This window comes from Miscanthus floridulus, chromosome 18, assembly GCF_019320115.1.
Source record: "Miscanthus floridulus cultivar M001 chromosome 18, ASM1932011v1, whole genome shotgun sequence".
NCBI lineage: Eukaryota > Viridiplantae > Streptophyta > Magnoliopsida > Poales > Poaceae > Miscanthus > Miscanthus floridulus.
The window spans coordinates 125,887,882-125,905,145 of record NC_089597.1 but is presented as its reverse complement, the minus strand read 5'-3'; the positions used below and the strand labels follow the sequence as shown (position 1 = coordinate 125,905,145).

General features: G+C 40.1%; 1 protein-coding gene and 2 long non-coding RNA genes across 4 annotated transcripts; all 3 read left to right on the top strand.

Moving 5' to 3' along the window:
• The first annotated feature begins 1,026 nt into the window (after positions 1–1,026).
• LOC136522687 (uncharacterized) lies at positions 1,027–4,339 on the top strand. 2 transcript variants are annotated; one of them, XM_066516498.1, is made up of 9 exons: positions 1,027–1,423; positions 1,513–1,580; positions 1,667–1,850; positions 1,932–2,087; positions 2,168–2,235; positions 2,357–2,426; positions 2,759–2,948; positions 3,738–3,951; positions 4,033–4,339. In XM_066516498.1, the coding sequence occupies exons 1-9, from the start codon at positions 1,086–1,088 to the stop codon at positions 4,176–4,178; spliced, it is 1,434 nt and encodes a 477-aa protein (XP_066372595.1). In that variant the 5' UTR covers positions 1,027–1,085; the 3' UTR covers positions 4,179–4,339. The 2 variants fall into 2 exon arrangements, with proteins under 2 accessions (XP_066372595.1, XP_066372594.1); XM_066516497.1 differs by having other exon boundaries at positions 2,168–2,259.
• A 10,315-nt stretch (positions 4,340–14,654) lies between these two features.
• Positions 14,655–15,337, top strand: LOC136522931 (uncharacterized). The gene is made up of 3 exons (XR_010776012.1): positions 14,655–14,712; positions 14,807–14,876; positions 15,209–15,337. It is a non-coding gene; the product is annotated as an uncharacterized lncRNA (long non-coding RNA).
• Positions 15,335–16,634, top strand: LOC136522930 (uncharacterized). Its single transcript, XR_010776011.1, has 3 exons — positions 15,335–15,397; positions 16,182–16,395; positions 16,477–16,634. It is a non-coding gene; the product is annotated as an uncharacterized lncRNA (long non-coding RNA).
• Positions 16,635–17,264: the final 630 nt, after the last annotated feature.

Below are 17,264 nucleotides of genomic sequence, written 5' to 3'. Positions count from 1 at the left end.
AAACAATAAATTTGCCAACTATAATAAAGTTGTAATTATATTGAGCTCTACAATTTTAATATAAATTTGTATTAATCCGACTTCAATGAAAAAGTTATGATTTTTATATATATATGAGAGAAAGAAAGAAACCACTTCACATGGGGCTCACCACCACATTAGCAAAACCACTTAACAATCCACTTTGAAATGATTAACCCATATTCGGCTTACCCCATATTCAGCTTGCTCGGCTTCTTTTTTCAGCCGGAACAGTGTTTTTCTCTCACAACAATTCAGCCGAAACAGTATTTTTCAGCCAGTTTCAGCCAAGTTTCAGACCAGCGAATGGGGCCTAAGGGGGGTATATTATCCTATTTTAATAAAAGTTATAAAAAGGATAAGTTATCCGGTATTTGAGTTTGAGGCCGTCTTTTAAATTCAACAATAAATTCGAGGAGATAAATCAAACATTACTCATTAAAAATAATATATCCATGTACCAATTAAATTGTTGGGTCAGATGATTAATAAAGTTTTCGACAATTTTAAAAAATTGCCTCCAAAGAAATTGTTTTTAATACTAATTCCTAATACCCCTTCTATCCCAAATAAATACACGTCTCATTTCTAAAAAAAAAAGTTAAAATTTTTGAAGTTTAACTAAGTATATACAAATTAGTATCGATATTTGCATCAATAAATAAATTTATTATGAAAGTTATATTTCACTATCAATCAATCTGATGATAGTTATTACCCATCACATATATGATTATTAATATATAAATATTAATATATAAATGTAAAAACGTTTGATTTTTTATTATAGAAAAAAACGAGATTGTACACCCATGGCGCACTTCCGTACCACTGATAATAAACAGGTATACAAATACAATCAGGAAAACTTTCCCCTCTCCCTCGGTCTCGCATTTCCGCGGAAACAATAAAAATTACAAAAATGACACTAGGATGAATGATAAGTGGGTATCTGTGTCTATGATCGTGAGTTCAGAGTCAAATCTAGGAACCACCGATGTTTGGAGTCATTTTTTAAAATCGCCCCGCGGAAACCAAACCCTAGACGACTAGACCTAACCACCATGGCGCCCACCGCCGACACCCCGTGCGGCGCCGGCGACCCCGATCCGCTCGGCGTGGAATCTCTCATCGTCGTGACGCCGCCGGATCCCAACATGAGTCGCGGAACCTCCTCTCGGCGACCCCTCTGGTCACGGCGAGGGTTTGACATTTCGCCCGTGCCGTCACCTCTTATCCGATCCAAACAAGGGGAGAGGTACCGCGACCATCAGCACCACCGCGCCCCTGATGAGAACATCCGCAGCCCGCGCTTCTACTCGCCGCTCAGGCGATCGAAGTCAGTGCCGTTTCCCAAGCGGTTCCGGTTGGAAGACGGTCGCAAAGGATCTTCAAGCGGCGGGTACGGCTATTCTAATAGGATGTACGAGTCACTGTACCTTTATCGTCTTGGTCTCAGTGTTCTAATGTTTCCTGTGTTTCGAGAGGCAGGCACTGTTATAATGATGAAGAGGGAAGTGGAAGCAGAGGCAGATATGATGATGGTCAGCACACCCAAGGTGATCTTCATTCACAAATTCCCCCTCCCTCACAACCTCACAATTGGCATGAGTGTGTTTTAATCAATTGATGCTATGGTCCCCAGAGCTGGGCTACCCAACGAACTGTGACCACGGGCACCTCTGTCTTGGCGGTAGCAAGAGGAACTCTAGCCCACACTGCCGTGGCAAAGGAAGCTTAAGTGTCCAGCGCTACCCGTCACCAAGAGGGAAGTCACCATTGCCAATGCCAATGAAAATGTCTCTATGGGATGATGGATCAAGTCCAACGTATAGTTTGACTTCTCTTTTTGGGCTTTATCTCTTGTTTGCCTCTGTGTTCTAAGTTCAGATGCTTTTGGATACATGCAGCTACTTCTGTGGAGATGAACAATATACACAGAGGAACTCAAGCCCAAACGACAATGGCAAAAGAAGCGTAAGCGTCCAACAACAATCGTCGCCAAGTGGGAAGCCACCATTGCCAATGCCAATGGAAATGTCTCCATGGAGCCCCACGAGTTCAACGTAGAGTTCTACTTATCTTTTTGGGTCTTATCTCTTGTTTACCTCTGTTTCTACATTCAAGTGCTTTCATATACATGCAGCTACCGCTGTGAGGATGAGCAATATATACAGAGTGGTTCACATGATGATGATCAGGGTGGGACCTCAGGTATAACTTCACAGTTAGACTTAGGTACAGATTTGTTCCAAATCATAATATGAAGATTTGTTCCAATTATGATACATAAACAGATTTGCGTCTTTTTAACAATTACAAAAATGATTTTCAGATTGCCGTGGTTCAACATCTGGTTGCTATGATGATTCAAGAATTGTTGGAAGGTCAGGAGTTGTTGGAAGGTAATCTACCTTTTAGAACTTATGTTGGGTTGTTTGATGCATTGGAGCTAATACGAGTTTCACTCTTATCATTGTGATCTACTTGTTGTTTTCCCTCCTATTGTTTTGTCATTGTATTTACCCTCAGATAAATAGTCTCATTCAAATGTTATTAAGTTATCCGACTAATGATGATTAGTCAGGCTTAGCGGTGCCATGGCGATCAGTTATGCACTACGATTAGTCGCGATCAGTCAGGTTGATCGGTGCCATGGCGATTAGGATCGGTTATAACATTGGTCATTTCGTTTTTCACCCATTCTAGTCATGGCCTGAAACAATTATTTGAACAGGGAATCCAGCTTCACAGAAAAGGAAGATTTTGCATATGATGCATTGGTAGATGATTTTATGGCTGCTGTATCGAAAAGTTGGTACAATCCTGTTCCTAATAAAACAGTGGATAAAGAAGCTCGCCAAAAGCAAACGAATCGATTTGCTGAACTGGCTCTTAAGCGTTACAACAAAAACAGAAACAATAAGGTAATTACTTTTTTCTCCATGTTCTTTCCTGCAAGAGGCTGACTTGAGTGTTAGATATAATCCTCATGTGTACTGCCTATCTAGCTAGTACTAAGAATAAGAATAGGCAGCTCAGTCTGCAGTAGAGGTCAATCTATAGGCCTGGGCGTTTGGTTTTAACTGAAATTTTGGTACGGTTTTTCTTTTTCTTTTTCTTTTTTATTTCGATCAGGATCACAAACTGAAGTTCTACCTGAAAAATGAGAGACTGACAGTTTGGTCTTTGGGTTTTTATTTGGTTTCTCGGTTTCACCTGAAAAGGACCGATGCATCACATGTAGTGCAGTCTGTGCCGATATACATTAACATCATGGGTGCAGTCTGTGCAGATATACATCAACCTCACAGCACAGGCACAACCTCACAACACATGCAGTCACAGGCATCGTGTCGACACAATCTAACAGCACATTAGTACATCACAGGCAGGGCATCATCAGGCTTTAAGAGCATAACACCTTAGTGCTTGGTCTCAACTTCAAACACAATCTGACATAATTTGTTCTGGCAACCTGGTACTGCAGCACTTCCAAGTGCCAACAGCAGTAGTGCATTACCAAACAACATAAAAGTGCAACATCACAGAGGTTCACACATGACGGAGTTCTAAGATATTAACACAAAGTGCATGCATAACAGAAATTAAATATGTAGAGTCTAGGAGGACAGCCATCAGGAATTTATAGCAGCCACCAACCAGCAAGAGTTCTTGATTAACACAAATGCTTTATTGTATATTTGTTTGTTTAGGTTAAATATGCTCTTGTTGAGGCAACAGTTGGTGGTGCGATTTTTGAAGACTCTGAACTTTATGCCCATGTGAATTTTTATGCCAAGGCCAAGAATGGACCAAAGAAGAATAGTGGCAAAGTGCTTGTATTCGCAGAGTTGCATCATATTGGCAGGCGTCAAAATGCTAAGGTTCTTACATGCTTTTGCTTTCTGGATGAAAACAACCAATTCGGTATGTATTATTTAGATCTTAATTCATGTTTAGTTTCTTCTTTGCAGTATTGCTTAGATAACTCGTCATTAAACTTTGTAGGTGGGCGTCGCGATCAAGTTCAAAGACCCATTATTGCTCAAGATATACATCACTGTTATGCCTGTAGTGATAGAATTAAGCATCCTGATGGATCATGCTACAAGGCTGGACATGTTGTTGATATGCTGTGCTATCATTATAACTAGGCAGTTGTTCAAACATAAACACAACACAACAATATTTAATATAACTGCTTGAGTGGACAAATGTTTGTGTTGTATATAATTTCTGGGTGGCCATGTGACGCCGCCTTTTGCGAGCTTCAAAATGTGAACATACACGTTGACTTGTTGATGCATGATGCCAGAATTTGGTTAGCATTATGGCAAATTTGTTTTCAGTGATTCATAACAGTGTCACTTAGTTATATTGAAATTGAAAACAAGATGCATTTTTTAATGAAATATTCGCAAGAAAGAATATTTTGTTGTGCATAAGATGTGTATACAATTGCCCTGGCATCATGCTCGTCCTATTCGTCCTCACGAAATTGCCAGCCTAAGGTGGCAATCACGTTGTATGTCGGTGGCATAACACGTACTTACTCAATATATAGCTAGTCGTCAGCTACATTCAATCTACGCATTCGTGGTTAGCGTACCTGCAGGCAAATTCATTGCAGCCCATCTCCACAAAAGATAAATAAGTACACAATAAAAGCAGTAAACTAAGATACTCTCCATATATACATCTCTTAATATATATACTTCGATATCTATAGCTACCCAACAGATATACCCACAATTAAGTACCTTCATATATACAATGCGTGTAACATGTAAATATTCCAGTAACCACAGCTAACTCTCCCCTAGACTGACAGTTGGACGATCATGCTCCCACAACTCACACTTACCTGGGCGTAGAGTCAATTGATCTATACATTACCACCCAAGCGGATGATATTCATACAATAGCACGCCGTATGGACGACGAAAGTAAAAACCCCCATGTTAGTACTTAAATAGCCACCTAATAGTCTTTAATTGGACGTAAAGGAGGATGTCGCTAACATAGTTTTGCAAATTAGTTTTGACAAATTTGCCTGTAGCTAAAGTTTTAGTTAAAATAAGTTTTTTAAAACCAAAACTTTGTTTTTAAAACTACGTACATGACAATATTATGCTTAATCTTGGTCTGATGCCAGCTGTGACAGAACCGCCCAATTTATACAAGATCAAGTACGGCTGTCCCCGCTAACACGTTGACACACACGTACTTTCACTCATATAAACCCGGTAGTCCGCCGAGTGTCACGAAGGACCTCGGTAAATCAACATCACAACCAAGATCACGTGATTAAGCAAATACACATCACATACGCAGAGTTACAGCGAAAATAATAGTACAAATGAGTTCACAAATAATAGTACAAGTTTGGGTTTCAAAACCGATTAGTGAAAACAACATAGCTTTCAAATGATTGTATTAAGATAAGTTCCCAAATACATTGCTAGCATAAGTGGCATCCTCTGACAAAAGCATATAGATGAGAAATAAATATAGAGTCACTGAGCCCACCGGCGATTAGCCACCATCTTCAGCAGACCGAGAACTTCACCTGCAACATGGTGGGATAAACCCTGAGTACTCGAATGTACTCAGCTATACTTACCCGTCATAAACCAGAAATAAAGAGACACCAAGGAGTATGCAAGGCTTTATAGGTGGAGCTAGCTTGATAACATTTTACATAAAAGCCAAGAGTTGAGCTATACATTTTTACAATTCAATAACCAAGTTAATTATAGCTATTCATCTCTAGATTAGTAACTAACCTATGCCAAACATGTGGGATATCATTTAGTAACAGGCAATAGTAACCATAGCCGGTATAATATTGTAACATCATCATCATCATTATAACCATCAAGTTCAATTAAGTGTATCTACGTTGCCGTTGCTCAGTCAAGTTCTCACTATCCGGGAGAGACGGCGATTCGAATTTATTCCTACCCAGCTGGAGAATTATTCTTAACACAAATACAATCAACCTAATCAGTGGTTGCCTCGGGTCACCTTTGGTACAACTCAGGAACAAATTCGCGGGTCCACCCAGCGCCGCACTCTCAGGGAGTCCACTCTGCCAGGTGGTCAATCTCACCTTTGGAATTACGCCAATAGCTCCCCGCACATCCTTACTACCGCCAGAGTGCGCACTTTCACTTTTTGGCTCCTGGCCTGAGTTGAGCTACTCGGCTTCGCGGTCAGAACGAGTTATCCGGCCAACTAAGTGATAGGCATGCGTTCAATATGACATGAGAACGTACAGCGAATCGGTCCTTAACCAACATAGATGGGGATAGATCCACACCCAAGACCTCCATGTCTTGTTGCTTCTCTATCGACATCCCGCCCGGTCTCCATTTATTATTAACACATGGTTATTTCCACGATAGCAAATATAGCCAACCGTGCTTAGGTATCCACGAATCGGTCCTTAACCAACACAGATGGGGATAGATCCACACCCAAGACCTCCATGTCTTGTTGCTTCTCTATCGACATCCCGTCCGGTCTCCATTTATTATTAACACATGGTTATTTCCATGATAGCAAATATAGCCAACCGTGCTTGGGTATCCACCTATATCTCGTAGGTGACAGGAAATCACCCGACTTCTACCGGTCTAAGCATCGCTAAGCATACATTCGATCCTGGACCTACATAGGGTTCAAGGTATATTTCTGGACAAGATAGTTCTATGCATCAAGTGGTTCCAATCAACTCTTATAACCTAATGCATCAAACATAAAGAACTCAAGGGATATTTATAAAAACATAGGAGGCTTAAAATGCTTCGGGGCTTGCCTAGGATCCAACACTAGGTTAGTGTTTGTTAGACGACACTCGCTTGGTGAGTATCTCCCATCCTAGCACTTGTCCAGTCCTTCCATCTTTGGGATAGGTCCACCATACACTATCTTCGGGTTCGGCTCTAACATTACGTCCTTCACGTGGTTCATCTAGCGTACCTAGATGAGATGCAAGATGCAAGTGCATGAATATGAAGAATGGTAATATAGGATGCATCACATAATAGCATTCAAGGCAAATATAAGATCATGCAAGACATAGGCCCTAGAGTTATTTAACTAAACATCACACAACCTATTATAAAGGGATAGCAAGCATATTAGGCATGGCACACAAGTGAATTTAAGTTCAGATATTGCACACATGCATCGATCAAGAACTAACCAATAAGCCTGGGCGTTCGGGTTACCCGATTTTTTCGGGTCGGGTAATTCGGGTAATTCAAAATTCGGGTAATAAAAATTGCTACCCGATATTACCCCCCGAAAAAACACTACCCGCAAATTCGGGTACCCGATAATTCGGGTTCGGGTTCGGGTATTACCCGATATACCCAAATTTACAGAAAACAACAAACTACACTAAATTTCAGTAGCGATTTATACATAATTTCAGCAGCAATTTGTATAGAATTTCAATAGCAATTTGTAGAGAATAATATATTACAGTCACTCATTCAAATAGAGAGAATTATATTCTAATAAAGTGATAAGTTAAATGGTTCAGCTAACAACACATGATGAATACAAAGACAAAACAAATCTTTGGGTAGTTCGGGGTAGTTTGGGTATCGGGGGATATTACCCGAATTACCCAAACTAATTTCGGGTAATCAAAATCGCTATCCAAATTTGGGATCGGGTACCTCGGGTTCGGGTAATTCGGGTCCGGGTTCAGGTAATTCGGGTACGGGTAATGGGTATCGGGTATTATGCCCAGGCTTACTAACCAACATGTTAAGCCAAAACAAGAGCAAGCTAAAGCAATCACCTAGCACATGTATAGAAATCTGGACAGCAGCATAACAGTCACTTGTTTTATCCATAACTGGAGATCCAGACATCTAAAGAAGGTCATCCTAGACTTTTTGGAAAGATAATAAAATTGCCTACAACATTGTTATTATCACCAAAAGCTTATTACAAAGCTAACTAGGTCAAACATGCCAATGTTTTAGATCTGCATAGAACTAGGACAGAAAAGTAGTAGTAGTTTTAAAAGGCATAACTAGAGTTACAGACATCAAACAAGCTTGAACCTTAACTTTATAGAAAGCTTCTTAAATTATCTAAAACATGCTTATTATCATCACAAGGTGATTCCACCATTAACAAGGTCAATCAAGCACAATTGAGCACCTCTGTCCAGACTTGAACAGATTCTGCTATGCAACTTCACAAGTTTATAACTGGAGCTCTACAACACCAAAAGGTGTGATCTAGGATAATTTGAAAATCTTAAGAAAAGAACTATAACTATTATATTATCACTAAGACATGATTTCATACTTAACTAGGTCAAACAATGAAATCATTCAAATCTGCACAGAGCATAGACCAAACATGACATATCATTTGTCAAATTCATAACTCCTAAACTATCAGACCTATGGTCATGCAATTTGAACACAAGAAAGATTATGAAATTATCTACAACTTTGGTACTCAGTACAACCACAGAAAACATCATTTACACCATGAAAATAATTGCACAAACAAAACTACACATGCAGCCCAAACAGCAGTGGTACAGAAAACTGATAGGAACTTCAGAGAAGCATAACTAGAGTTCTAGATCTCCAATAAACACGAATCATAACTTTTTAAAAATATTATAGAGTTACCTACAACTTTCTTATTATCATCTTAAGATGATTCTATAGCTAACAAGGTCAAGTAATCCAATGAATGTATCTCTGTCTAAAACATGGACATAATCTGACATGTCACTTTAAACGGCTATAACTAGAGTTATACATGTCCAATAAATGTGGTTCTAGACTTTTTATAAAGCTTAGCAAATTCTAAACAACTTTGTTATAAACACCTAAAGATAATTCTACTATTAAAAGGCCCCACAGTACTAACAAGGCAACCCTATCTGGGTTTGGGCAGAAACAACCACAGAAATGTAAGCAACTATAACTAAAAATCTACTTAACCAAAAATTATGCTCTTTAGCTTTTTGGAAAGATTAAGAAAATTACTACAACTAATGTATTGTAATAAAGTCATGATTAAAAACTTAACTGAGCCAATTAATACAAACATACAGTCCTATTCAGAATAGGAACAAAGCAACATAGGACATTTGTTATTTTTATAGCTCTTAAACTATCAAGCCTAAACTCCTGAAATTTTTACCAGACAACAACCATCACATTAGTAGCACTCCATAAAAATTTCATATTTATTTGAGCACAACAACTGCAGTTATGAAAAAGACAAGACACAACTAGTATTAAAAACCTAACTACATAAATTGATTTTTACAGCAAAAACTTTAAACTAAAACATGCCATATTATAGATCTACTGCATACATAATTTTACAAGGATTCCAAAAAGTCATCATTTGCTATTTTTGTATTTTTATACAATTTACTATGTATTTTCAAATTTTAGCCAAAATAAAAGAATAAAGGAAAAACGACTTTGCATTGGAGACCCTGAACTTCTCACAATACAAACTCCGCAAATGGGTCCTTCTCGGAACTATTCAAGTGACCATCGACTCTAGTTATCATTGAGCAGGTAGAAAGCGACAGGAAAAATAAAATCAACTATCCTCATGATCACCACCTCAGTTATGAACACAGTAGAGAGACATGAAAGGAAGAATCATCATAGCTCATGAGCATTGCCTCAGTTATATAGAAAAAGAAAGAGGTGTAAATTATGGAACTATAGCCCATGATCACTGCATCAAACATTAAACATTTATTGTGTATTCATCCCAGCACGACCCTATTCCCTCAAATGAATCTAACAGCAAGAGGAAAGTTTACGCATCATTGGACATTACCAAAATCATGACCACTGTAGTGCACTAAGAAATGAAATAAATATGGCTGTCATGGTGATGTCCTTAGATATAAGCCACAAAATCATAAGCACAGCAGTCAACTAATAAACAAAACAAATATCATTGCCATGGTCATGTGCTCAGATATATGTCATATAATCATGAGCACCGCAATGCCTTAAGAAATCAAACAAATATCATTGACATGGTGATATCGTCAGATATATGGCACAATACCTAGTAGTCTCAAGATCTAGTCGAACCGAGCAGGTGACACGATACGCAATACAAAAAAACCTGTTGTAAGGCAGTAACCATCTAGATTGGTAAGAGAAAAGTGGAAGAACAATAGATGGATTGCCTCCAAATCGTCCTGCTGCACTCCTTCAACCAATAGTCATCAGTGCAGTATAGTCTTTGGATCGAAGCATAGATTACAGACTACAATTTAAAAATTTAAAGTATAGGACAGTGGAATATCAATCAATTCGGTATTTGGCCGCAACCATCATTTCTCAATCTCGCATGGACCTACTTTGCAGTTGTATGCATTATCGTTCACTATTTAAAGAATGTTTAAATTTGCAATCTCATAAATAGCCTTAAGCAAATACTGTGCAATGGTTTCCCCAATTTTTCAATTTTAGTAAAATCATCGGCATATAACAGGTCATGAACGCATAAGTAACTGGTGGCCAAAGGAAGAGGTTGATGGCAAACTAACCGGGTGCTTATGCTTCCTAGGTACATATATTACAACCAAATGAAGTGTGGATGCACCTGGAACAAAAAAAAGTAAGATACACATCAATAAAATAAAAATATGGGTGTACTAAATGGACAAGCAAGTATCAGAAGGGACTAATAAACGGATAAGTATGAAAATAGACAAAATACGCACGAAATTAGCAGGGACGAGCAGACAAGGAGGAGCATGGATCCTGGAACCTCCGGAGCTGATGCATCCCCTTTGACACGCTGCGTCCCCAAGGTTGGAAGCAATGGAGCCCCTTTCATCACACCTACTGCTGCAGGGATCTGAGAGAAGGAAGGCATCAAATTTGGGGATCCTTGGGGAACCCTAAGGAAGAGAAGGAAAAAGCTAAAATCAATCCCGAAAACAATAACAAAACCAGATGAGAAGAAGTAACAAGAATGTGTATAGGTAGCTAGGGTTTTGTCGAGCAGAGAAGCACACACTCCTCGATGGGAGGAGGCACTGAGGAGCCCGCGCAGAGAATGAGGGAGAGGGAGGGGGCTGCCAGGCCACACCTGCATCGGATCGCCGCCCACAGGGGCATCGTCGCCTCACCCCCGTCGCCACCTCGGGAGGGAGAGAGAGGAAAGGGAGGGAGGAACGGAGGTGAGAGGTAGGCGAGGAAGGGAGGAATGGAGGAGGAGGAGGAGGAGGGTGGGCAGCCACCAAGCCTTGGCCACGGCAGCTGCCATCGCCCCTGCCCGCGTTGGGGAGAGACGGGGAGAGCGAGAGAAACAACGAAGAAGAGAGAGGAGGGGGTAAGAAGCTGGATAGAGAAGCGGAAGCTAGGGTATATATTTGCTTCTCTAGATTTAGAAGAGAAGTGGAGGATGCAAAGGAGAAGTGGGAGAAGCGTGAGAAGCCACTTTCGACAAAATCCGCTCCAAGGATCTGGGCCGCACGATCGAAGATCTAACGGCCGAAAAAATTAGAGGTGACGTGGATGGTGGTTCTCTAGAGGAGCCCTATGGGTATTCTAGGGGAGAACTAGTAGTATGCGCGCGCCCCCGCGCACGAGAGCAAAGGAGCCTAGTTGGGTTTTTTCATAGACATACACTATGCTAGAGTGACATAGGGAACTTCAGAATAGAACTGCACATGTCTATGTATGGCCTACTGGTCGAGTACTACATAATATGAATTGAGCACAGTCTAAAACTATCAATATGTAAATATTTGTCACATACAGTCTATGAACTGGAATTGGAAAATAGCAACAAACAGAGGGAGGTAGATGATACATGGCCTGCTTAATATTGCTATGAGGATCCGAGAGCAATGGATGGTAAAATAGAATAAATCAGGGCGAGGAATGTAGCTGAAAGAGTACTTTCTATAGATTTATCTTAGCATGTTTCATCTAAAAAGAATGCATTGCTTTCATTGGTCCAGACAAATTTTAGTAAATACAATAGCTTAATATGTAGAAGAAATTACATGTGCTTTGGATCGGCAATGCTTGATAGAATGTTTTTTTCCTCGATCCATAGGCAGGGTATCCTACATAGAGGAAAAGAGCAACAGACCAGCATATATGAGAGGAAGCACAAAAATCGATCAGCAATAGACCACCAAATGGACAGATGTAGCGGCAGCTGGTGCGAGCTTCTAAAGCAGCAGAAGGGTTATAGATGACCTTTTTTGTTTTGAGCTAAGGGTTGTAAGTAAAATTGATTAAAGACATGGCATTGGCTTACCTTTGGGCAATAGCTTTGACCTTCGAATAATTTCTTGCATGGTGCATCTGTATGTTGCCCTGATCTGTATTTAGTAGAGCTAAAAATCTGAGATGAGCTGAATGGGAGGGCGCCGCCGCCACCGTGCACGTCGACTGTAACTGACTGCTGGTCAGCACACCAAAACATTAGTTGGAGCAATTTTCACTTACAATTCAGCATAGGAATCTAGAAGAAACTAGCTATATGAATGCCTGTGTAAATAAAATAAGACATGTATGAAGGTTCAAGAGGTACATTAGATCAAAATAAAAAGATCATACAGAGGGCTACGCTACATCTATCTGTGTTAGCATTATGAGTGTTTTGTGTGAATGGCTAAATGATTTATTTAATCTATGAAGCAAACAATAAAGTCTGGACAATCATATGTCTTTGTTCAGTCATGGGTATTCTGGTAAATAACTATAGAAGAACAAAAAGAGTAACACACTTCATATCTTGGTCGAAGTCACAAATTCGTAAGCAAGTCATGAAATGCAGAGAATTATATGGTGATCCATAAACATTTGAAGTCTCAACAGTTAATCATGGGTATATACTTAAGAGAAACGAAACAATTCGACCATAAGATGCAAAACATTGCATTCAAAATATTCTGATTTTTATTGGCAGGTTAGGCAGTGGCTCACTATTTTGGCAAACCTGTTGCACAAGACAGTGCTTGTTCGACGTCTTCATTGTTTATGAATGATGTCTACGCTGCACATTATTCTTTCTAACGTTACCAGCTGGAGATATTAGTGCCTACAATATTAGGCTCTCAGTTAATAATATGGCGCTCCAGGATTTTGTGGCTTGCCAAAAGTGCTCTACAAATATTAAGAAGGATTTAGAAGCATTAAAATATGGCCATATATTTTGAAGCTGATCTTGTAAGACCCAAGGAAATAAAGGACTATTTCACGGTTATGAAGCTCTTAACCTATCAGAAAGCCTTGTCTGCGTCACAAGACAGGTATAATATGAGAGCATTATCTTATATATATTGACTGAAATAAGAAAGAAGCACTATGTTTTTTAATTTTGCAAAAAAACCTAGAACGAAGAAACATTGTTGGCTTCTTACTTTTTCACATCGTCACTAATCCACAGGCAGATCATATATGGCAAGATGCAGCACTTGATTACTCGAGGAGGTGCGGAAACCAAACCCTAGACGACTAGACCTAACAACCATGGCGCACACCGCCGACACCCCGTGCGGCGTCGGTTACCCCGATCCGCTCGGCGTGGAATCTCCCATCGTCGTGCCGTCGCCGGATCCCAACATGAGTCGCGGAACCTCCTCTCGTCGACCCTCTGGTCACGGCGAGGGTTTGACAATTCGCCCGTGCCGTCACCTCTTATCCGATCCAAACAAGGGGAGAGGTACCGCGACCACCAGCACCACCGCGCCCCTGATGAGAACATCCGCAGCCCGCGCTTCTACTCGCCGCTCAGGCTATCGAAGTCGGTGCCGTTTCCCAAGCGGTCCCGGTTGGAAGACGGTCGCAAAGGCTCTTCAAGCGGCGGGTACGGCTATTCTAATAGGATGTACGAGTCACTGTACCTTTATCGTCTTGGTCTCAGTGTTCTAATGTTTCCTGTGTTTCGAGAGGCAGGCACTGTTATAATGATGAAGAGGGAAGTGGAAGCAGAGGCAGATATGATGATGGTCAGCACACCCAAGGTGATCTTCATTCACAAATTCCCCCTCCCTCACAACCTCACAATTGGCATGAGTGTGTTTTAATCAATTGTTGCTATGGACCCCAGAGCTGGGCTACCCAACGAACTGTGACCACGGGCACCTCTGTCTTGGCGGTAGCAAGAGGAACTCTAGCCCACACTGCCGTGGCAAAGGAAGCTTAAGTGTCCAGCACTACCCGTCACCAAGAGGGAAGTCACCATTGCCAATGCCAATGAAAATGTCTCTATGGGATGATGGATCAAGTCCAACGTATAGTTTGACTTCTCTTTTGGGCTTTATCTCTTGTTTGCCTCTGTGTTCTAAGTTCAGATGCTTTTGGATACATGCAGCTACTTCTGTGGAGATGAACAATATACACAGAGGAACTCAAGCCCAAACGACAATGGCAAAAGAAGCGTAAGCGTCCAACAACAATCGTCGCCAAGTGGGAAGCCACCATTGCCAATGCCAATGGAAATGTCTCCATGGAGCCCCACGAGTTCAACGTAGAGTTCTACTTATTTTTGGGTCTTATCTCTTGTTTACCTCTGTTTCTACATTCAAGTGCTTTCATATACATGCAGCTACCGCTGTGAGGATGAGCAATATACAGAGTGGTTCACATGATGATGATCAGGGTGGGACCTCAGGTATAACTTCACAGTTAGACTTAGGTACAGATTTGTTCCAAATCATAATATGAAGATTTGTTCCAATTATGATATAAACAGATTTGCGTCTTTTAACAATTAGAAAAATGATTTTCAGATTGCCGTGGTTCAACATCTGGTTGCTATGATGATTCAAGAATTGTTGGAAGGTCAGGAGTTGTTGGAAGGTAATCTACCTTTTAGAACTTATGTTGGGTTGTTTGATGCATTGGAGCTAATACGAGTTTCACTCTTATCATTGTGATCTAGTTGTTGTTTTCCCTCCTATTGTTTTGTCATTGTATTTACCCTCAGATAAATAGTCTCATTCAAATGTTATTAAGTCATCCGACTAATGATGATTAGTCAGGCTTAGCGGTGCCATGGCGATCAGTTATGCACTACGATTAGTCGCGATTAGTCAGGTTGATCGGTGCCATGGCGATTAGGATCGGTTATAACATTGGTCATTTCGTTTTTCACCCATTCTAGTCATGACCTGAAACAATTATTTGAACAGGGAATCCAGCTTCACAGAAAAGGAAGATTTTGCATATGATGCATTGGTAGATGATTTTATGGCTGCTGTATTGAAAAGTTGGTACAATCCTGTTCCTAATAAAACAGTGGATAAAGAAGCTCGCCAAAGCAAACGAATCGATTTGCTGAACTGGCTCTTAAGCGTTACAACAAAAACAGAAACAATAAGGTAATTACTTTTTTCTCCATGTTCTTTCCTGCAAGAGGCTGACTTGAGTGTTAGATATAATCCTCATGTGTACTGCCTATCTAGCTAGTACTAAGAATAAGAATAGGCAGCTCAGTCTGCAGTAGAAGTCAATATATAGGCCTAGGCGTTTGGTTTTAACTGAAATTTTGGTACTGTTTTTCTTTTTCTTTTTTATTTCGATCAGGATCACAAACTGAAGTTCTACCTGAAAAATGAGAGACTGACAGTTCGGTCTTTGGGTTTTTATTTGGTTTCTCGGTTTCACCTGAAAAGGACCGATGCATCACATGTAGTGCAGTCTGTGCCGATATACATTAACATCATGGGTGCAGTCTGTGCAGATATACATCAACCTCACAGCACAGGCACAACCTCACAACACATGCAGTCACAGGCATCGTGTCGACACAATCTAACAGCACATTAGTACATCACAGGCAGGGCATCATCAGGCTTTAAGAGCATAACACCTAAGTGCTTGGTCTCAACTTCAAACACAATCTGACATAATTTGTTCTGGCAACCTGGTACTGCAGCACTTCCAAGTGCCAACAGCAGTAGTGCATTACCAAACAACATAAAAGTGCAACATCACAGAGGTTCACACATGACAGAGTTCTAAGATATTAACACAAAGTGCATGCATAACAGAAATTAAATATGTAAGAGTCTAGGAGGACAGCCATCAGGAATTTATAGCAGCCACCAACCAGCAAGAGTTCTTGATTAACACAAATGCTTTATTGTATATTTGTTTGTTTAGGTTAAATATGCTCTTGTTGAGGCAACAGTTGGTGGTGCGATTTTTGAAGACTCTGAACTTTATGCCCATGTGAATTTTTATGCCAAGGCCAAGAATGGACCAAAGAAGAATAGTGGCAAAGTGCTTGTATTCGCAGAGTTGCATCATATTGGCAGGCGTCAAAATGCTAAGGTTCTTACATGCTTTTGCTTTCTGGATGAAAACAACCAATTCGGTATGTATTATTTAGATCTTAATTCATGTTTAGTTTTTTCTTTGCAGTATTGCTTAGATAACTCGTCATTAAACTTTGTAGGTGGGTGTCGCGATCAAGTTCAAAGACCCATTATTGCTCAAGATATACATCACTGTTATGCCTGTAGTGATAGAATTAAGCATCCTGATGGATCATGCTACAAGGCTGGACATGTTGTTGATATGCTGTGCTATCATTATAACTAGGCAGTTGTTCAAACATAAACAAACAATATTTAATATAACTGCTTGAGTGGACAAATGTTTGTGTTGTATATAATTTCTGGGTGGCCATGTGACGCCACCTTTTGCGAGCTTCAAAATGTGAACATACACGATGACTTGTTGATGCATGATGCCAGAATTTGGTTAGCATTATGGCAAATTTATTTTCAGTGATTCGTAACAGTGTCACTTAGTTATATTGAAATTGAAAACAAGATGCATTTTTAATGAAATATTCGCAAGAAAGAATATTTTGTTGTGCATAAGATGTGTATACAATTGCCCTGACATCATGCTCGTCCTCACGAAATTGCCAGCCTAAGGTGACAATCACGTTCTATGTCGGTGGCATAACACGTACTCTCTCGATATATAGCTAGTCGTCAGCTGCATTTAATCTACGCATTCGTGGTTAGCGTACCTGCAGGTAAATTTATTGCAGCCCATCCCCACAAGAGATAAATAAGTACACAATGAAAGCAGTAAACTAAGATACTCTCCATATATACATCCCCAGATATATATACTTCGGTATCCATAACTACCTAATAGATATATCCATAATTAAGTACATTCATATATACAATGTGTGTAACATGTAAATATTCCAGTAACCACAACTAA